At 42.2% G+C, this 22,609-nt stretch overlaps 1 protein-coding gene across 1 annotated transcript; it reads left to right on the top strand.

Annotated features, from left to right (window-relative positions):
- The first annotated feature begins 20,397 nt into the window (after positions 1 to 20,397).
- LOC147436513 (uncharacterized) lies at positions 20,398 to 21,086 on the top strand. Its single transcript, XM_086487868.1, has 2 exons — positions 20,398 to 21,028; positions 21,079 to 21,086. The coding sequence occupies exons 1-2, from the start codon at positions 20,398 to 20,400 to the stop codon at positions 21,084 to 21,086; spliced, it is 639 nt and encodes a 212-aa protein (XP_086343994.1).
- The last annotated feature ends 1,523 nt before the right edge of the window (positions 21,087 to 22,609 follow it).

Raw genomic sequence — 22,609 nt, 5'->3', positions numbered from 1 at the left:
CTGAGATACCATTCTTAGATACTATATGCCCTAAAATAACTCCATGCTTGACCCAAAATTGGCATTTGAACGGGTTCAATGAGATACGATATAACCTACACTTTTCAAACACCTTCCGCAAACATGATAGATGTTCTTTCCAAGAAGAGTAAACACAAAGGTCGTCTAAGAAAGCTTCACAAAACTCTCTCAAATATTCTTTAAAAGCAGTGTTTATTAATCGTTGGAATGTAGCAGGGGCATTTGTTAAGCCAAAAGCCATCACACGAAATGCAAACACGCCAAATTCTGTGATGAAGGCAGTTTTAGCTTGGTCCTCTAGTGCTATCATGATTTGGTTGTAGCCTAAGTACCCATCTAGAAAGCTATAAGCTTCCTTGCCTGCAACTCTTTCGAGTACATGTTCGGAATATGGTAGGGGGTAATGGTCTCTTCTAGTAGCTGCATTAACTTTTTTGAGGTCCACATACACCCTGAGTTTCCCATTCTTTTTTGGCACGATAACTATTGGAGACACCCATTCAGAGTGTTCAATAGGATATATGAACCGATATTTGATAAGCTTTTCTAGTTCTTCTTGAATGATCTTTGCGTACTTAGGATTCATCGGGTAGGGTCTTTGTTGTACGGGCTTCACAGTGCTAATCATAGGGATTGTATGTTGGACCACAGAAGGTGGAACACCTTTCATATCATGGTATGTCCAAGCGAATATGTCCTTGAATTCCTTGGGTAATAAAAACAGGTTTTGATTCTTCACCGGGGTCGGCTAATTCTATTTCTTTAACTATTGTCGGACCATCATAGATTCCATTATTCCCATCGATAGGTATTCTTTGGGCTTTTGTGTACACAACCTTTGCTTCCCCTGTGGTGTAAGATTTGAAATGTTCTAGTGCAGGATGCAATTCTGTGGATTCTGGTTGTGCTTTGGTCTGTGCTTCTATTTCTGCTTTCTTGTGTTGTCGAGCTAACTCTTGGTTTTGACGCCTCCTTGCAGTGCGGCTCAACTTTGGCTTGTCTATGATCTCTAATTGGGCTATGTCATGGGGTCGTGGTCTACACCACATAACATTTTGGAGATATTCACCCCAATCGTCTACCAATTTTCGATGAGCATCACATGCTCCTATATAACTGAGCCATTCTGCTGAGGATCTCTTCTTTTTTATCCTAGCACGTACATTGGCTCGATATCGACGCCTCTTAAAGTTTTTCTTTTTCTTATTTGAGACCTGCTTTTGATTTGCATTTAGATCTGGCTCGCTAAAGGAGTCCTCATTGGTGTCCTCTTCACTCTCGAAGGAGCTATCATCGGTTGATGTGCTCGGTCCTTCCGAATGTTTTGACTCTGAACTTGCTCCACTCTCTAATTCATGAGATTCAGAATCCGTTTCACTCTGGGAGTCCGTGTCTGAGTCGTGTTGGTCAAAGTCTTCTATTGAGCTATCGGTGTCACTGTCAGATTGGTCTACAATTGCCTTGCCCTTAGAAGATGCATGTATGGCACTTATCATGTTCAGAGGTGCAATTTGTGGTACCTCTTCCCCCTCTGGTGTGACCCAAGTGGTTCCTCTATTTCCCCAGGTATCTATGGTTGCAGCTAGGTGTACCCAGTCCACGTTGTCTGATTCCGTCATACCCGGTAACACATCCATGTAAGGAGAATCTTGGCCAATGTCTGTATCCTTCTTACAAGTGTAACAATATTGTAGTGGAACCGAGTGAACTGTGGTGTCAGAGCGATGATCAATAATGGTTTTACTCCCTAAGGGGTGTACCTTACCAGTCACCAAATCCACTCTAAGGACAGAGTCTTGGAATTGCAAATAGACATGATTTTTAGACCAATCATGAACCATTGTGCTTCCCTCATGAAGGGTCGTCCTAAAATCATTTCATATGACATAAGGTGTTTAGAGAAATCCATTACAATGAACGTATGTCGTACCTTGTGTCCTAGAACTTTGATCTTAAGATCCTTGAGCATCCCCATAGGTTTGGCTATGGTACCATTTGCCATCTTTACCACAATGTTAGTAACACTGAGGCGGGGTTTTCCCATGGATTCCCAACAATCTTTTGTAACGATGCTAACTCCCGCACCACCATCAAGAATTCCCTTTATAGTTAATCCCTTGGTAGTGATGGGTAGGGTCGCATTAGACTCGTCGCCTTCAAAATACTGCCCTAATTCGTTAATGGGTACCTCGATCACAGACTCGTGTCCATCTAAGTCAAGTGATTGCACATGATTTTCCTCATCAATCATAATCGAGTCAGGCCTATTTGTTTGCGCAAACTGCGGTAATCCCGTTTGTAGCTCTCCGTTAAGGAATGCTCGAAGTGCAAAGAATAACTCAGGATCTCCATACAGCTTTGCTATGATCGTGGTTCGGACCTTAGAAGACATGAAGTCCACTAGTTTGGTAACATTCATTGGCATTTTGCAGGGTGTAGGTCCTTGACTAGGAATTGGTGAGGATGGAATCTCATATTCCTCAATGGGATTAGGTATTCCTTCGTTAAACATCCTTTCCAACAAGAAAGGTGTATGCTCACTTTCTGATGTCCCGTCCTCACTCCCTTCTTGGATGATACTAGGTATGGCTGACAGTCTATGGTTCATGTGGGGTGGATGAACTTGCGTGGGAAACACTGTGTCATGAATTTTGACATGCATGGGTTCTGGTTCTAGTTTCCTTTGAGTCTCCTCCACTAAACCTCTTAGATGTTTCACCTGCTCAATCTCGTCTACTGGGTTTGGGTACGTCCCAATCTTCTTTTTACGATTCTTCCCTTTTTTCCCCTGCGGTTTATCTTGGGGGTCTTGGATTGGATTTGGAAGCACTTGTGGTGTTTTCAGAGGCTCTTTATGGTTTTCTCTTATTCTGTTTTCATTTGGTTCCATGCTACGGTTTTCTTTGTCGGTCTTTCCCTTTGTGGTATTGGTTCTAGTCTCCATTGTCTCGATTGAATCTGAATCATCCTCGAGGTCATTCATATACACGGGGTCATCTCATGTTCCTATGTTTGTTTTGGAACTTGGCTTTGAATTTCCCGTATTCTGCGACCTCTTCCTTCGTGTCTTCTTTTTCTTTGCTTGGATAACTGACGCGGTATCTCTCTCTTCGAGGATATGGCCTGGCCCTTGAAGCATGGACCGTGTAATCGCATAAGCGGGTGCGACGGGTGGTATTGGCGATGTCACACTAGCAATTTCGACCAAATATAGGGGTGTGATTTTAGGCGCATTTGGGTTATAGGGGCATTGGGCAATCAAGTGATCTATGCCACAACGATTACATGTGAGTATTGGCATTGCAGACGTGCTACCTTGATTCATTTGCATCTGTGCAGCATTCTTTTGTAGCCTAATAGGGCACTCCGCTGCCCGATGTGGTCCACCACACTCGCAGCATTGAAGAGGTGGCCTCCTAGCCTGGGTGTTGATATTTTGACCTCTGGATGTGAGAGCAGCAGCTTGATAAACCGGCTTGACTTGCCCCCAACAATCTTCCATGTAGTATATAGGACACTCTTCCAATGTATCAAGTCCGTAGGCAATACTAGTGTCTATTTCCTCCTCACAGCCATCTGCATAAGCATTAGATGGCTCGCAACCCACTTGGTTCATAGGGGCGACTCTTGGATGTGGGGGCTGTGGTCCTAGCACAGGAGGTGGTAGCGGTGTAGCTTGTACAACATTTTGAGATCTAGGGACCATGTGTTGCGGTAGTTGCTCAACAGGTGGAGCAGGCATCAATACAGGAGCTCAAGGCGCATCCGTCCAGGCTACAGGTGGTCTATTTGCCATCATACGTTTGATCATTAAACAATCCTTAGCTTGGTGACCATACCTACCACATGCATTGCAAGTTCCATTAAATTTTACTCTAAACGTAGGGCACTCACTAGTGCTATGTGGACCTAAGCAAATGGAACACCATTGTTGCTCCCTTCTTGGATACATGTGACTATTTTGAGGGGGTCGATTATCCTTAAGAGACTCTTGGATTGCCTTGGTGAGGTCTGTCAAGAATGTCTCAAATACCTTTGGCTCATTGGCAATGGGCTTTGCAGTCATGGGTTCATACTCAATGGCTTGTGAGCTAGTGGATCTCGTGTTAGTAGACACCCTCATGCCTGCTATCATCAAGTTGTCCTCTAATTGGATTGCATTGGCAGTGACATCTTCCCAGGTTGTGATACCTCTAATCACTAGTCCATTATAGATTCCTTCATTCCTCAACCCTCGAATGAATCGATCAAGCAGTTGGTTATTGTTGAAGCGCTCATTTACAGGGCAGCGAGAGTTTAAGTGCTTGAGACGACTAATGAAGTCCCTTACTGACTCTCCTTCCTTACGTTCGGCCTTCTGTAGCTGAGATGCTACACCCCAAAGCACACCTTCTCGTATGTACTCCTTTAGAAACAACCTTCGAAGGGTAGGGTAGATTGTTTTCTCGTCCACCCTTAGGGTTCTATACCAATCTCCAGCCTTCCCACTTAATGTCAAGCTTAAGGTATTGCACTTATGTAGTTCGTTGTGTTCCCCTAAGTAATCACATACTTGTTCAAACACTTCAATGTGTTTTCTAGCATCTTCGTCCCCATTGAATTTTTGCGTGAGTTTGGCAATTTGTACTGCCTAACTTCTAGGCTCTCTATCAGATGCATGACACATATTTTCCGCGATAGATCGACCTATGGTTTGAGCAAACGCTGCCAAGTCACCTATGTGAGGAGGCAGGGCCGGTGGAGGTACTCTTGGAATCATATGTGGGAGAGGGACGGGTACCGGTCTTGGCATATGTGTGGATGATGCAGGATATGGAACATAACCGGGCATAGGTCCACTCAGATAAGGGCTAGGGAGCGGCACTCGAGGAGCATAAACAAGTGGTACAATTGGAGGTGTGGGGGCCATGTGTGCATAAGGGGCTAGAGGCACATACGGTCGAGGCCCCATATTAGGTACCACGACACTAGGTAGTGGCACTGCGCTAACCGTAGATGTCATCGGTATATTCTCTATCAGGTCTATCCCTGGAGTGAGCACTGTGTTTTCCTTAGTAGAGGGTTGAGCCAAGTTAGGGAAGCTAAAGTTGTCGCTCGGAGGCTCAGATTGCATAGAGACCCCAGGTGAAATGACGTAAGATGGGTCCATGGGACTCATTAGAGGAGTCCCCATTTGTGATAGAGTAGGCTGTTGAGCCTTGCTCGTATCCAGAAATCTCATGGGGCCAGTTGAGAGTATATTTACCCCTCGGCTTTTCCTTTCTAATTGAATAATGCCATGGATAACATTACAGATCATTTTCTGTTGATCTTCGATGCTCGTGGCACTAGAGGTGGATCGTACAATCTCTATCCATCCTACATGGTAGGCGTGGCCAGAGTGTAGATCCGTCAACACCTCAGTGTGGAGGTCGTATGTCCAATGATCATTAATGAACAATCCTTCTAGAGTCGACGTGTTAACGGTTTCTTGTGAGGTAGAAGCAATGTTGCTCCCCGTGGTTTTACTTGTCACCAACGGTACTCTAGAGGGAACTTCTGAAGGAGGCAGCTCAACAGGGCCTTCTTGGTAAGAAGTTGGCAGGATATCCACATGGACACTCTTTGGGGGTGTGGGGTCCACGTGCGATGTGAAAGGAGAGTCCACTTCCCCACCCCCTTCGTGTGCTTCATTTGCATCAGGTTCCGAGCGAGTAGCTCTACCTAATGTTTCCATGAAACGGCTAAACATACTAGTACTAGGCTGTGGAGCTTCGGGAGGTGCATGGCCTTCTCTCTCAGTGTTTTGGGTAGGGTATGCTTCCATGATTTCTGAGTCGGAGGAGGAATCACTAGCGGCTATTTTAGGGTCTTGGGTGGTGCTACCTTGTGTCCCCGCTGAGGGTCTAGAGCCTATCGTGGATGGGTAATGGGTGTCCGTATGAACAGAGGCCCCCTCAATATGCTCGTGTTCTAGCACCCTCCCAGAGCGTAAGTGCATGTGCTTTTGATACCCTAAGGTGTCAAAAAGCTGCTCTAGGAGGCCTTGTGACTAGTTTTTTGCGTGTTTTTTGTTTGTTTTTTTGCTAGATTTTTTAGAGCGTGTCGTGGAATAGGCCGTGTGATAGCTCGAAACGAGCGTATATCTAGGAGGGACGCGCTGTGCTTTACAGCCCACCGTTTGGTTCTATTTTGCTCCAGAAAAGCCCAAAACAGTCTTTTCCTAGCTGGGGAACTAGGCTCCAAATAGCAAGTCCTAGTGTGCAATGAAGGAGAGGAGAGTGTAGGACTTATCCCACATTCCTCACTCCCTCCTTGTGAGTCTAGCCTATATATATAGCAGTGAGACTACCCTATATCACAAGACAGAGACAAAGCCTGGGCCTGGGCTTGGGATTGGGATTGGGTCAAATGATCCTGATCCCGATCTCACTTTTATACAAACCAACCCGTCCGTTTTTATAACCTCCCCCTCACTCACGTTTTTATTTTTCAATTATATATATATATTTGGAGATTATTTGGTACGCGTTTTGGTGCGCGTTGACCTCACCTAACTATTTACTGTCTCACCTACCTATTGACCTGCTAATCAGTGGTTCACCTAATTACTAACCTACTTAATTAACTAACTGTGCGCCTAACTGTGCACAAACCAGAAAATGCAGAAAATTGAAACTTGACAGAACTGTGCAGTGCAAACCAGAAAATGCAGAAAACGCAGAAACGCAAGAAATGCTAACTGTGTAAGCTGAAATCTGAGCTTAATAGAACTAGCAAAACAGAGCTTAACAAAACACAAAAAACTTGAATGCAGTCAACAACATTGTGTCTTTCTCTACTGTTTTTGCATAACGACAATAATCAAACTTAAGCCGCGCCTTTCCTACATAAAAAATAGCTTCAATACAATTTACAGGTCGCCATTGGAGCTTCACGTGCAGCAGCTCCCCGGCAGCGGCACCAAAAATGTCACGGCTAGGGACTTGCTACGCGCCGTGTGCGAGCCACAAAGGCTCCTAGCACACAGTCATACAACAGACAAGCACACAAGGAAGAATGGTGTGTCACTCACCTTCCTGCGTAGTTACGAATGAAGGATTCCCGCGCCACGAAGAAGAGGGAGACACCGCTACGCCACGCTCAACCGCCTCGCCGCCGTCATGCCGCCGCAACGCTCGATCACACACACACTCTCACACTCTCTCTCTCTCTCTCTCTCTCTCTCTCTCTCTCTCTCTCTCTCTCTCTCTCTCTCTCTCTCTCTCTCTCTCACACACACACACACACACACACACACACACACACACACACATACACACACACACACACAAGGAGATGGTGAAGGAGAAGGTGGAGATGGAACAAGAGCGGCTTCTATTGCACAATGAGAGAATGAGTAAAAATTAGGTTTAGTGGCTTTTATATGAGCTCACCCCATTCACACTTGGGCGCCCATACTTAGCCAACTAACTCCTTGAATATTCCAGTTAGAGTGCGCCTGTCATCGGCGATCACCCTTACCCTGTTCCTATTGGTCCGACAAGCCCGGTACCTGACTCTAAACAATACAACGTTTATAGATCATAGGGTGTCCGTGTGCCGTGAGGGTTAACAGATAGACAACAATTTCTAATGCTTTTGCCCAAAATCCATTAGGCAACTCTGCATTAGACAACATACTATGCAATTTTTCTTGTATGGTACAATTCATCCTCTCAACAATGCATTTTGTGGAGGGCTATATGGAGCAGTCAACTCTCTTTTGATGCCTTTGGAATCACAAAAATTCTTAAAGGCTTTAGTGACATACTCGCCACCATTGTCTGACCTAAAGCACTTGACTTTCTTGCCAGACTGATTCTCCACTAATGCCACAAAATTTTAAAATTTTTAAAGAACTTCATCCTTCTTCTTGAGAGGATATACCCACAATTTCCTTGAGAAGTCATCAATAAATGTAACAAAGTACAATGAACCTCCCATGGATATGTTATGCATAGGTCCGCACACATCACTATGCACTAATGGCTCACTTTTCTGAGTGCTTCCCCTTTTGTGTGGTGATTGTGTTTGTTTACCATAAAGACAATGCTCACAAACTGAAAAGTATAAGAAATTGAAGCCAGGATCATAACCAAAATGAGACAAGATTTTCATTCCCATTTGAGACATATGTCCTAACCGGCGATGCCACAAAGACTTGGCTGCTCGATTACACAAATTACATGGTTTTTAACATTGGATACATGAAACATGTACAAAGTTCTAGACTTTGAACCATGTGCTACCACTAAAGAACCTTTGGTGATCTTCCATGAACTATCACCAAATGTGCAGTAATACCCTGCGTCATCCACTTGTCTTGTACTAATCAATCTTTTTGGTAAGCTTTGGCACGTCTCACATTCTTAAGCATGAATGAAGAACCATTTTAAAATTTCAGCTACATATCCGCGACACCAACTATGTCACAAGAAAAATCATTGCCAAGACAAACACGACCTTTACGAGCTGCATCACATGTACTGAACCACTCCATGTGAGGAGTCACATGAAAAGATGCACTTGAGTCAAGAATCCAAGCCTCTAAGCATAGTCATCAATGGCAATCAAAAATACTAAATACATGGCAGATGCGAGACAAATATCTCCATCAGAATTTTCAACATAAAAATTGTTGATCTCTTCAATCTTTATACTGATTTCTTTAGTCTTGCCTTCTTCTTGCTTCTTGTATTTACCTTTCTCTTGTTTCCCCTTTCGACAGTCTTTCTTCATATGAAACTTTTTGTGACAATGATAGCACTCAATGTCTTTTTGGCCAAGTTGTCGGGGGATATGGATTCAAAACGTGAGCTGGCTAAGCACGAGGCCTCTGGCTATGAGAGGTGTGGAAGAGAAAGAACAAGAACAACAAATGAAAATGGCTCTAGCAATCATCGTAAACTTCAATTTATTAAGTCAAGCTTTGAGTAAAATGTAATCATTAGCCAAGGCGGGATGTTAGCAGCACCAACACCTGGCTTAATTGGTAAATAGGAGTTTAAGCTCCCTTTATAGATTAACCGGATCGTTAATGACATTGGGGTTTAATAAGATGATTAATTAATCTTCAAACTGATGACGGTGATGGAAATTTTTGCATGTCACTTTACCTGCTTCAGCTGCCTTCAAGAGCTCTCTGCACCTTCTACTGCTTCCTTCAATTGATCTAAATAATTTCCGTACTTCCCTTCTTTAATGTTCCCAAATCAAGGTCGAGAGAGATATATTTCTTCTTCCTTGCTCCGAGAGAGAGATCTGTAAAGCCCTCAATAGAGAGAGAGAGAGAGAGAGAGACTCTTCTTCCTTGCTCCGAGCGAGAGATCATTCCCTTCCTCGCTCGTTGATGTCGAGAGTGAGAGAGATTGAGTCCTTTTCTCCTCTTAGTCAAGAGCGAGAGAGAGAACCTCCTTGAGATCCAAAGCGAGCAAGAGAGAATGAGTCCTCTTTCTTTCTTCTTATGCAACTCCCCCTTTGATTATAGCATCCCTTCCATGTCATACCTATAAATATCCTCCCTCCCTAAGCAATGATGGTGTCGTCGTTGCTTGGGAGCATAAAAAACACCTCTAGCTGATGTGGCAAGTCGACTGCGGAGCAGCACCAAACTTACCGAGACTTGGGCTGAAAAGATGCACCATGCCCTGTTGAAGTCTTCTTGTATCTTGCTCGTGCGTGTCCGAGCCCCGTAGAGCCCAACGCAAGCGCCGCTCTCCTTCTCCCCTGCGCTATTCGCTGCTCACGCTACTCCATCTCCATTTATTTTTTCTTTTCCCACTAAACAAATAAACCTGTAAGGGTTTTGGGCAGCCAATATTTGAAGCCTTTGAGTGGCCATTTGGGTTAATGGCCCTTGGTGGTCATATTAATTAAGGCACCTCCTAATGAGCATCACATTAGGTATACACATTGGCCAAAGCAATGATTATTTTTCAGCAGTCCCTAGCCGACAATATCATCGTGAGTTACTTGCTCGCGAGATGCAAGTATAGGTGATTGGATTTGGCACAAATTTTCTTCAGATTCTTGTCACAACCATATCAGCATCTCTTGCTATCAATATTATCCAAACTACACACCGACCAAGCGGAGCAGACTGGTACGGAACTGGCGCCCGATGAATCTTTAACGGCCAATATCTTGGCAACTACACTTCCGATCACTGATCTGAAAAGAGCGATGCGCTCCACAAAGTGAGCACTTCAAGACCATCCATTCTCTTCATCTCTAATCCCTCAACTGCACTTGCCCAATCCGGTACTGATTTGCAATTAGCTCAAACTTCAAACTACCATAACTTCTTCACCGTAGCTCCAATCGACAAGCCGTAAAGGCAAGCCAGTAGAGCACTTCAAGCACTACAATTCTAGATCATAATCTACCATCTATGATCACCTCAAGAATACTCATTTTTAGCATCATCAATGCATCATTTGGTCCTTTAAAGCCGCATTTGGTATACATTAATCGTTAAACTAGATTGTTAGCAAGCCTTGAACACTAATCATTAATTAGGTAAGCTTCAATTAAGCTCAATGTGCATCTTCCTAGTATCTTTCTTAGCATGGGAGTGGAGTTTTAGAACATCCACCCCCTCTGAACCTACACAGCCTCGGGTTTGTGCCAATTGCACTTAAGTACAATCATCAAGAGCATCGTCATACTCATCATCTGATGCATACATAGCATTATCTTTAGGAGGTTGATCTGTGTTGAAATCTTCAATATTAGTCTCACCTTCTCGTTGCTTAAACAACTCAACTCTTTTTTCTGCAATAGGCACCTTGAGCTCAATGCCATCCTGCTCACATAGCTTGTATGTCGCATTATCATAAACATGAAGTACTACATATAGTCCAAACCATCGTTTAACCATCTTTCACATAGCAGTGTATTGGTTCTCTAGGCTACTGCCATATACAAGGACCCAATCCCCATCTTTAATAGCATGAGTTCGTAGTATGTGCTTACCATCAAATGCTACTGTATTCTTTAACCTTGCTTTCTTAAGCTTCACTTTAGCCTGTTCAATATCTTCCTGACGCCTTTCAAGCTGGTCAATGCGCAAAGCAAGCAAATCTTTTGTAGACATACCTTCTTCCCATGGCATTATAGTCCAAGAAATAATTGCTTCCTTTGTAGGCATAATGGGTTATTGCCCATACATTAGCTCAAATGTCATAAAACCTAGAATAGAACTATGTGTAGTGCAATTAGCCCATAAAAAGCAAATGGTAGGAGTTTAGGCCAATCATCAATATGTCAGTGGCATGTCTTTGTTAAAGATTTAACAATAGGTGGATGCCCTTTTTCACTTTTACCATTACCCTCTATATTTTATGTTGTAGTGAAAGCCAATTTAATGCCCAAGCGAGCAAAGAAATCCCAAGCTTCATCTACATCCAACTCTCCTCTATCAGCAGTAATTTTACCAACACATCCATACTTGGAAATAAAATCCTCAAGCAAGAACTTGCATACATAACTAGTAGCTTTGGTATGCAAAGCTCTGCCTTCCACCTAATTCGTAAGATCTTCTCTGGAAAGAACAATGTACTACATCTACCAAACACCTTACTGGCATGATAATCAGGTCCACCATCCACTTTTAGTGCATAGCCATTGGATAAGTGGGATGCAGTCCATCTCAATGGCACACATTAATATATTGTTGGCATACTAAGCATGTCTCCACAAATTGAGCCACATCTTCATACATACCTTCCACCAGTAACGATCCTTAATCTTGACAAAAGTTACCCAGACTCCTCTGTGTCCAGCCCATAAACTTTCATGAAATTCTTTGATAACCTTTTGTCGAGTCGCTTTATCACAAACAACCCGTTGTGGTACCCCTCTTGGGCGCTTTGGTTGCTTCCATAAATGTCCATCCTTCATAAAATAGCCGTAAGCCTTCTTTCTGATCCTTTTATACTCTTGATCCATCTACCCTTCATGCTTAGTAAGAGTGCTAAGGTACCGATTGATCAAAAGCCACTCTCCATCATAGAACTCCTCAAAAAATACCTCAAAAATATGAGCAATATTACCACAATTTGCATGTAGATAAGAAGATGTGTAGAACTTCAAGCCGACATCATCACTTGTGGTCAGCATCTCTTCTTCATGTTCATGCAAACCTAGCTCTTGGTAACATATCTGCAACAGGATTATCTATGCCTACAATATGATAAAATTTAGGGTTAAGTGACTTAATATAGGCTATCCATCGTAGCATGGCAATGTTTGGAGTAGAGCAGTTTGCAATCATCTCTATCAATAGTAAGCAATTTGTCTCTACCATGACTAAAGCTCCAATAAAATATTCTTTATCAGACCTTAAAGCAGTAGCAGCATCCCAAAGTTCTCTCTAACCTGTGGGTAACCTCATTGACGAGCATTGAGCACCTTTGCTCCAAATTGAATTTCATACATGTGTCCTTCTACATCATCTTAACCTATAGTGCAACCAATACTTGTTGGGCTAGTGTCAACGGTTAAGATCATTGGCCTTCCACACTTATAATCAACCTTTCTCAAGGTAGGAGCCTTGAGAAGCATCATTTTCAATTTTTTGATGGCCATCATATGAGCTTCTTCCCATACAAACCTTTTACCCTTCCTTAGCAATTGATAAAGCACCTTTGCAACATGAGCAAAGTGTGCCAAAATGAAATACGGCACCCAAAAATCTCCAAACCTCAGTGAATGATGTGCATGTTTCTTTCATCTTCTGTATACCTTCAACTTTAACTGGACTCGGTTTTCCATTTGGGCCACACATATGCCCCACAATTAAGACCCCTTTAGCACCAAAAGTTGATTTTTGCCCTGAAAGTGTTAAGTTAACTTCTTCTAGCCTAGATAAAATAGCATCACAATTAGCAATATCTTGAGCAACAAACCGTCTGCACCCCCTTTGATATTTTACCTTGTCTTTGGATCCTTCTTCACATACTTTAATTGGTAGATCATCAATGAAAGGCATAGTAACATGAGGGATAAATTCCCTGGATACCTTATTCATGTAGTTCATCATATGAGCTGCAAAATTAGTTTTTCACTGTGACAAAGTGCACATCCTTACCAAACCAAGAGGAGTGCACATCATAGTAAGGTCCCTGCTCTCCAAAGCTCAGTGAAATTGATCGTATCCAAAGTAAAGATTTCCCATGGAGTAAATAGATCTACTTGCAAAGGCCTCATTAAAGCGCACACAATGGCTCCAAAATTCCCATTTACATTTTCTCATTAAGCAAATCAATAAGCTTCGACAAGTGAGCTTTAGGAACTGGATTAGGACATAAGCTCCATGGCATGTGAGGAACAGTGAATATAACCATAGGTGAAACAACACTTGGATCCACACATCCAATCTCACTCGCCTCAAAATCAAATGCTTTGCCATGTTTTTTTTAGCATACCTTGAAAGCGCTTGATTTCCTCTTTGTTAAGGAAACCATCTTCTCCAATCTTCAGCTGCTGCAATGTCTCCTTGGTGAATTTATGCCCAATGTTCTTTGGATTCCTGAGCATAGACTGTCGAGAAGCTTCTTTTAACACCCCATCACTTCCTTCTAGTAGAGGTGTGCCATTGGTCTCACTTTCTTTGCAACAGTCTTGTACTTCATCTATCTACCTGTTCTTCAATTGCATTACCTGAATCATCCTCAATATGCATAAGTGCCTCATATATGCCCAGCTCTTCATACATTTCCATTGAGTGGACCTTAACCACTTCAATTCTGCTTTGTAACCTGTATTGCCTGATCTCCTCAAGCTCTGACATAGTATCTACATAAGATACCTCTTCTCAAAGATCCCTAAAATCACATCATCTGATTCAAGCACATCACATCCCTGCAATTCATTTTGGATTCTTGAAACATACTTCTTCTCCCACTTCGTAAGATACTCAACCTTCAGATGTTAACCCCAAAAACCATGAAGAGAAAGCTTCTCTTTGCAAGAACTTCTCCTCACTTGTACCACCATAGTCCCGTTTTATAGTGGCACTCTAAGAAAATCTTGTGAAAACGTGTGTTCTTTGAACTCCTTGCGTATCTTTGACAATGGATGATCACATAAACTATCTTTGTTCCTGGTATGGTCAACACATACAGTCAATAATTGAACCGCTTTCTTACCATCTCGGCTCCAAACCCTGGCATAGGTTGAGCCATCATCCATCACCTGGTTTCCATCTGCACATCCATGATGTAGGGTTATCTCAAAATTAGTGGGTAGGAGGAATGCTCCTATATAAAGATTTTGCTCATCACAAACATCCCCTACAATTACCTTAACATTTGCACATACACCATAGAGGTTGCATGGTAGCATGTTGGCAGCTTGAATCCGCCAACCGTGGTCTACATCAATAGGCCATTACCCCTTTTTGCGCAAGCTTTTTGCCATCAAATTTATCTCCAATCCATTATCTATTAGTGCTAAGACCGGTTCTTCAATGTCGCCAAGATTCATAATAGTTTCGGTTGTTGCCCTTGCCCAATGAGTCCTTGAAAAGTGACTCCTGGGTATAATTTCATTGTCTTTCTCATCATTAACATGAACATGTCTTACCTTAGGTACAATTGGGTTTGAAACCACTGCATGCCTCAACTCTTCTTCTTCAAGATCTGCCAAATATTTTTCATAATCATCTAGAATTACTTCAATGTGCCAAACCATCTGGCTCTTAACTGATTTTGGCTCCTGCTCACTTGGTATCTTCCGCTTCCTCTTGATAATATCAATGATCTCCTCGTGGAACTCGCGTTTGGCAATTCCCAAAATATCACCCAATGTGAGCTCCACTTTGCTATTTAGGATGCGCTCTTCAAAAACTTTCTTTAGATATGTAACCAATTCAATATCAGATTTAAGCTTATACGAGGGTCCCCTGGGCTTACCTTGCTTTTTGTCCTTGGGTGCTTCCTCCATAGCCACTTTTTAGGAGTGGGCTTAGAAGCAGGACCTTCCTCTTTTTTGTTTCCAAATCTCGTTCCCATTTTTGATGTCCATACAACTTCTTCATCCCTTTTCCGCTTTTCTTCCACAATAGCCTCAATAGCTTGAGACTTAGCAATAAATGCATATACTAAGAGGGAATCCACTGGATCAGTCCACCCCGTGGTTTTTCAAATAGAGTTCCCAACTTATCGTAGCTTCCTATAAGATACCTTGCCTGCTTCTGTTGTCTTCAAAGCATAAGACCACAAAATTGGCCCTTTGTACCTGCACCATCATCATCTCCCTTTTTGTAAACCTGCAACCCATATGTAGTTGCTTCCACAAGAGCAACATTATGTCGTATTTCTTCAACTAGCTTTTTCATGTTGCCCCTACCAAAGTTCAAGCGGAGCATCTCACCTGTTTCCCTGAGGTGAATCTTCTTTTCCTTCCAAAAAACCATATTCCTTTTGTAAGCTTCATCAAATTCATCACACTTGCATCGATCCCAACCTTTGCGTGGATGTTGATGTCGAGGCTTAGAAGTAGAACCCTTTGTAGCTAACCCTTGAGATTTTACAGCTTTGAACTTCAAATTTAACTCTTGAATATCTTTCACCAGTTTGTCGAGAACTCGCTCCTCCACTTTGGGTATTGTCGAGGATGATTTCTCCTTAGTTTCCTCTTCTACAACACCCATCACATCAGCCACAATCAGCTTATCAATTCTCATTTGTCGTTTCACGATCATATTCATCACTTTAGTGACTATCTTCCAATCAAACATTAAGCCCAATTCACCTGTTGAATCCTTCAGCAATTGCACCAGACTCTTTTGAATCCATGGATCAGCAGCCAGAATAAACAGTTCAACCTTCTGATCCTTCATCGAACGCTATCGAGGACAATTGGTCAAATTTCTTTTCAAACTCCTGCAACGACTCTCGTGAAGATAAATTATATTTTTCTTCTGCACCCACTTCATGAAGCTTTGTCTGGTCACCCTTTGTGAATCCTCAAGAAAATATTCCTCCTGCAATGCCTTCTTAAATTCCTACCAATTTGGACCTTGAGCCGCCTGAGTCTCTTTAATTCGGCCCCTAAGTTCTAGCACCGCAATTAAATGAAACCCTTCCACTGCATTTTGATCATCGATTCCATTATCTTCGTAGATATTGCAAAATTTGCTAATCTCCCAGCCTTCAAATTGTTGTAATTTATTTGTAACTTTCTGTCGAGCTTTATGAATCTTCTCTTGCAAATTATACTGTTGTTGGGCAGCCTATTGTTGTTGCATATACATTGCAAACTGCTGCATCATTTGTTGCATGTCTACCTCTTGTAGTGTAGACATATTCCTCCACAAATTCTTCCCACTCGGGCTCGGTTTCACGTCGGGTTCACCAAGTTTGTGCAGGATATGGGTTCGAAACGTGCGCCGGGTAGGCACAGGGCCTCTAGCTATGAGAAGTGTGGAAAAGAGAGAACGAGAACAACATATGTAAATGGGTTTGGCAATCACCGTAAACTTCAATTAATCGAGTCAAGCTTTGAGTACAATGTAATCACGGTAGCCAAGGCGGGCTGTTAGCAGCACCAACACTTGGATTAACTGGTAAATAGGAGTTTAAGCTCCCTTTATAGATTAACTAGGCCGTTAACGACACCAAGATTTAATAACATGATTAATTAATCTTCAGACTGATGGCGATGATGGAAATTTTTGCATGTCACTTTACCTGCTTCAATTGCCCTCAAGAGCTCTCTGCACCTTCTGCTGCTTCCTTCAATTGATCTAAATAATCTCCTTACTTTCCTTCTTTAATGTTCCCAAATCAAGGTCAAGAGAGATATGTTTATTCTTCCTTGCTCCGAGAGAGAGATTCTTAAAGCCCTCAATAGAGAGAGAGAGAGAGAGAGAGAGAGAGAGAGAGAGAGAGAGAGAGAGAGAGAGAGAGAGAGAGAGAGAGAGATTGTCCTTGCTTGAGAGAGAGATAGAGAGAGAGAGAGAGAGAGAGAGAGTCTCTCCTTCCTTGCTTCGAGCAAGAGATCGTTCCCTTCCTCCTTGATGTCGAGAGCGAGAGAGAGAGATTGAGTCTTCTTCTCCTCTTAGTCGAGAGCGAGAAAGAACCTCCCTAAGGTCCAGAGCAAGCGAGAGAGAATGAGTCCTCTTCCTTTCTTCTCGTGCAATTCCCCATTTGATTATATCTTCCCTTGCATGTCATTCCTATAAATATCCTCCCTATCTAAGCAACGACGGCCTGTCGTTGCTAGGGAGCATAAAAAACACATCTAGCTAACGTGGCAAGTCGACTGCAGAGCAGCACCAAATTCGCCAAGACTTGGGCCGAAAAGATTTCCCATGCCCTGTTGAAGACTTCCTATTTCTTGCTCGTGCACGTCCGAGCCCCGTAGAGCCTAGCACGAGCGCCTCTCCCCCTCTCCCCTGCGCTATTCGCTGCTAACGCTACTCCATCTCTTTTTTTTTTTCTTTTTCCACGAACCAAATAACCCCTTGTTTTGGGCAGCCAATATTTGAAGCCTTTAGGTGGCCATTTGGGTTAATGGCCCTTGGTGATCATATTAATCAAGGCACCTTCTAATGGGCACCACATTAGGTCTACACATCGGCCAAAGCAATGATTATTTTTCAGCGGCCCCTAACGCCGACAATATCATCGTGAAGTTACTTGCTCACGAGATGCAAGTATAGGTGATCAGATTTGGGAGAAGGTCTTCCCATTGCAATCGATTAAAGATTTCTTGAGATTCTTGCCACAACCATATCGGCATCTCTTGCTATCAATATTTTTCAAATTGCACACCGATCGTGCGGACCAGACTAGTACGGAACCGGCCCCCGCGGTGAATCTTTAATGGCAATATATGGGAAACTAGAACTCTGATCTAAAAAGACCAATGCGCTCCATAAAGTGAGCACTTTAGGACCATCCATTCTCTTCATCTCTAATACCTCAGTTGCTCTTGCCCAATCTGGTACGGATCTGCAATTAACTCAAACTGCCATAACTTCTTCATCGTAAGCTCCAATCAACGAGCCGTAAAGACAAGCCGGTACAGCACTTCAAGCACTACAGTTCTAGATGATAATATCCCATCTGTGATCACATCAAGAATACTCCTTTTTAGCATCATCAATGCATCATTTGGTCCTTTAAACCCGCATCTAGCATACATTGATCGTAAAACCATCTTTTTAGCAAGCCCTGAACGCTGATCATTAATCATATAAGCTTCAATTAATCTTCGTGCATCTTCTTAGCATGGGATCGGAGCTGCATGACAATGTAATCTTCTACGAGATTTTCCTCTCTGATTCTAACTAACCGCATAAACATACATCCTATGTCAATGCCGAAACTATGGGGATGTCGAGGATCACTTTAAAACCTGTATCACCAAAAGGATCTCCACATTTGAGAATTCCCTAGCTCAATAAAACCTTACTATACGACCCTCAACAATAGGCTTTGCATATTTCCATCACAATACCTAAACCGCATAAGCATCAACCCGCAGAAACCCTTTTCTGTAATCGCTGCGGCAGTGTGTTTGATTTAGCAAACCCTTAAGATCTTACATAAAAAAATATGCATGTGATAGAAATTGCAGAAAGAATCTGCAATAAAAACATGTACCTTGTTGCCTGAATTGAATATCTTTCAAATCGTCAAGAATTTGCAAAAACTTCCTTCTGCAAAGCTGTAGATCTCCAAAAAAAAATGGCTAAGGAATGCGGAAATGGACATAAAATGAGTTGTTTTTACATGTCAAGATAGATCTGTAAAAATTTTCAACTGTGTATCCTAGACCTGCAGGCAGTCTGCCAAATGTACAACAAAATTAGTGTTGAATTTGGAAAAATTTTCAGCCGGAAAGTTGTAGTTACAACGTTTCTAGTAGGGTTCAGGAGAACCAAGCTAAAAGTTGATCTTTTTCTCAATTAAAATGCTACTGCAATGCAATTCTCAAAATTTTGCAGCTTCATCGCAATCTCCACCAGAACATCGACGTGCTCTCCGCGATCACCATGTGCTCTGAAACCAGTTGAAATGTACGAGAGAGAGAGAGAGAGAGAGAGAGAGAGAGAGAGAGAGAGAGAGAGAGAGAGAGAGAGAGAGAGAGAGAGAGAGAGAGAGAGAGAGAGAGAGAGAGAGAGAGTGTGTGTGTGTGTGTGTGTGTGTGCAGCAATGGAGAAGAGAGTAGATATAGCTTTTTAAGTGGGATCCAAACACAATAGTATTTAGGGTTATGGATCCTTACTATTTTATGTAGAATGAGTGGTCATTGTTATTTCCTTGTTAGTCTCCGACCGCCCAACACTTAGGCACGGCACATTGAGATTTACCGCCCCAACAAAAAGAATGCAAAATGTGCACTCAAAGGGTCTGTGACAATTTCTTTTTTAGCAGCAAAAAGTGAAACAAACCAACTCTCTAATGTGTTGTACGTGCCTCAAATCAAGAATAATTTGCTATTGATTGCTGCAATCGTTGATCGTGACCTTGAAGTTCATTTCAAGAAAACTGAAGCAAAAATCTTGGATTCTAAAGGCAATATAGTGAGAAAGAGCGTAAGACACAACAATCTTTATAAACTTTCTACACTTACAGTAACTATAGAGAAAGGTACAACGCAATTATGGCATGAGAGATTTGGTCACCTAAGTATTGTTGTGCTAAAAGAGATACAAAGATCTGGGATGGTGGCATACATGCCTCAAATCTCATATATGAATGAGTTATGGGAGGCTTGCATGATGGAAAGCAGCAAAGAAAGGCATTTCTACAAGAGAGTAGTAATCAAGCTCTGATACATGAAAATCTTGTTACCATATACATGTGGTAGTGATGTGTGTGAACACACTTAGGACCACCGGGGCATTTTTTCCCTCACAAAAGGAGGTTTTTTCCCCCATGCATTGTATATACGTCCATCATTCTAGGGCTATCTATCTTTCCATAGCACACTTAAGTAAAACACTCTTTGTTGTGTGCCTTGAGATTCCTTCGTCTTCTCCAAGCTATGTGTGTCTTCCTAAAACTCTAACTCCAACAATTGGTATCAGAGCAGCTTGCATCTTGCTGGGCTTAGTCGCCCATAGCTCCAAAATACGCTTGCTCACTTTCTCCGATTTTGTGAGCTTTGGAAAGCGTTCACAGGTCGACAAATATTTTGGGCTCATTTCAACCTTCATTTCCACTACATATGCAGTACTGTGCAGGCTATTTCGCCATTTTGTGTAAAATTTTTGTCATTGCCGTTTTTTGCATAACAGGTCCCTTGTAGTCTTCCACGGTTTGTGCTATATAGCACATGTTGTTCTCGCTTTCTTTCTCCTCTTTTTGGACAATTTTTACATCAGGTGCACCATTTACCATGGCTAACAACAACACAGATGTGTTCAAGATGCTTGCTACTAAGGACAGATTGGATGGGGACAATTGCCATATGTGGGCTTATATGTTGCAACATGTTCTTGTGTCAAAGGGCATTTGGAACATTGTGTTGATCATTGATGTATGTCCAGGTTCTGAGGATACAGGTGATTTTGACGATGTTGCAAGTCTTGTTGCAAGGATTGTTGTTGTTAGAGTTGTTTTGCCTATAGCTGAGCAAGCTCGTTGGGATATAAAAGATGCACAAGCTTATGCATTGATTGTGTTTTCTATGAAGCGCACTATTACTCCCCACATTTATTCAGCAAAATCTACAAAACAGGCTTGGGATATTCTTGCTAGTCTTTACACAAGTCGCAATGATGCAAAAATTGCATTGCTGCGTAAAGAGCTAGAGTCGAAGATTATGCATGAGGAAGATGACATGGACACTTTTCTTGCTGGTGTCAAGGATATCATTGAGCAACTTATTTCTGCAAGTGAAGTCATTTCTGATAGTTCCCTTGTGCAGACTGTTCTTGATGCTTTGCCAGATTCTTACCAGACTTTTGCTAGTACTTGGAGACCCAAGGAAATCCTAAAGTTTTCAAGTTTGATGCATTATGCACATTGTCGTTGCAAGAGTCACTCTCCAGAAAAAACAGGACTAGACAGCGTGCAGTTTGTTGAAGATGATGAAACAGGAAACAGAAGGAAGACAGCAACTCAGAGTATGTAGAGATTGGCTTACAATTTTGCATACCAAACTTGTCCAAAATTTTATGCAAATATTTTGCCTGCAACATGTATATGCCATCCTCTGATTGCACAAACTGAATACCCAAGTAATAATGTAGCAAACCAAGATCAGACATCTTAAAGGTTTTTCTCAAAGCATCTTTAAACGCTTCAATTTCATCTGCAGTATTGCCTGTAAGAAGCATATCATCCACATAAAGTGTTAGCATAATGAGAACTCCATCTCTCTTTTTGACATACAAAGTACTTTCTGTTGGACTATTCTGAAATCCCTGGCCAATCAAATAAGTATGTATCTTCTCATACCATGCTCTTGGAGCCTGTTTGAGACCATACAAAGCTTTACGCAATCTACATACCTTTTGCTCTTGACCTTTTACAACAAAACCACTTGGTTGACTTACATAAACTTCTTCCTGCAAATCACCATTCAAAAAAGCAGTTTTGATATCCAACTGATGCACTTTCCAACCATGATGAGCAGCAATTGCAACTAGTGATCTAACTGTGGACGCACGAGAAGTAGGAGCAAAGGTTTCATCATAATCTATGCCTTTCTGTTGCGCATAGCCTTTTGCCACAAGCCTTGCTTTGTACCTGTCAACAGTACCATCTTGTTTCCTTTTTACCTTAAAAACCCACTTTGTACCAATAGGCTTTTTACCTGTAGGCAAGTCCACTAGATCCCATGTATGATTCTTATGAATAGAATCAATTTCTTGCTACATAGCATCTTTCCACTGAGCACACTCTAAAGCTTGTTCAAATGAATCAGGCTCATCTGCATCACAAAGAGTGCTAAAGCAAGCCAAATCTACTTGCTCTCTGCCAAAAGTAGTACCAGCACGTGTTTTTCGTGGCAACGGTGCATCCAACTCGCTATCCTGCAAAGTTTTCTGAACCCATTTAGGCAAGGTTCTTTCTTCCCTGAGAACTTCTTGCTCTTCACGCACAATTTCCTCTACATCATGAGGTGTCACATGCTGAGCAAAAGATTGATCAAGATTATCAACCTGTTGTGATTCTTGATTCTCCACAAAAGAAGGAAGCAAACCTTCAAATACATCATGTGTCTGCATATGAGGTACATCAAAGGCAACCATAGGTTGAGCAGTAGTTTCTGCAAAAATTACATCACGACTTTCAAAAATCTTGTTTGTAGCAGGATTGTAAAGTCTATAACCTTTACTTCCACTACTGTACCCCACAAATATACATTTGATTGCCTTATCATCAAGCTTCCCACGTAACTGCTGAGGGATGTGAGCATAAGCAAGACAACCAAAAACACGAAGATAACTGACTGAAGGTTTTCTGTCATACCAAGCTTCATATGCAGTAATGGTCTTCAAGGCACGAGTAGGACACCTGTTCAAAACATGTGCTGCACAAGCAACTGCCTCCATCCATAGCTTATGAGGCAAACTCTTAGCCTTGAGCATACATCTAGCCGT

Source organism: Adiantum capillus-veneris, chromosome 18 (assembly GCF_014529385.1).
Source record: "Adiantum capillus-veneris isolate H3 chromosome 18, ASM1452938v2, whole genome shotgun sequence".
NCBI classification, from domain to species: domain Eukaryota; kingdom Viridiplantae; phylum Streptophyta; class Polypodiopsida; order Polypodiales; family Pteridaceae; genus Adiantum; species Adiantum capillus-veneris.
This window is presented reverse-complemented; position numbering and strand designations above follow the sequence as displayed.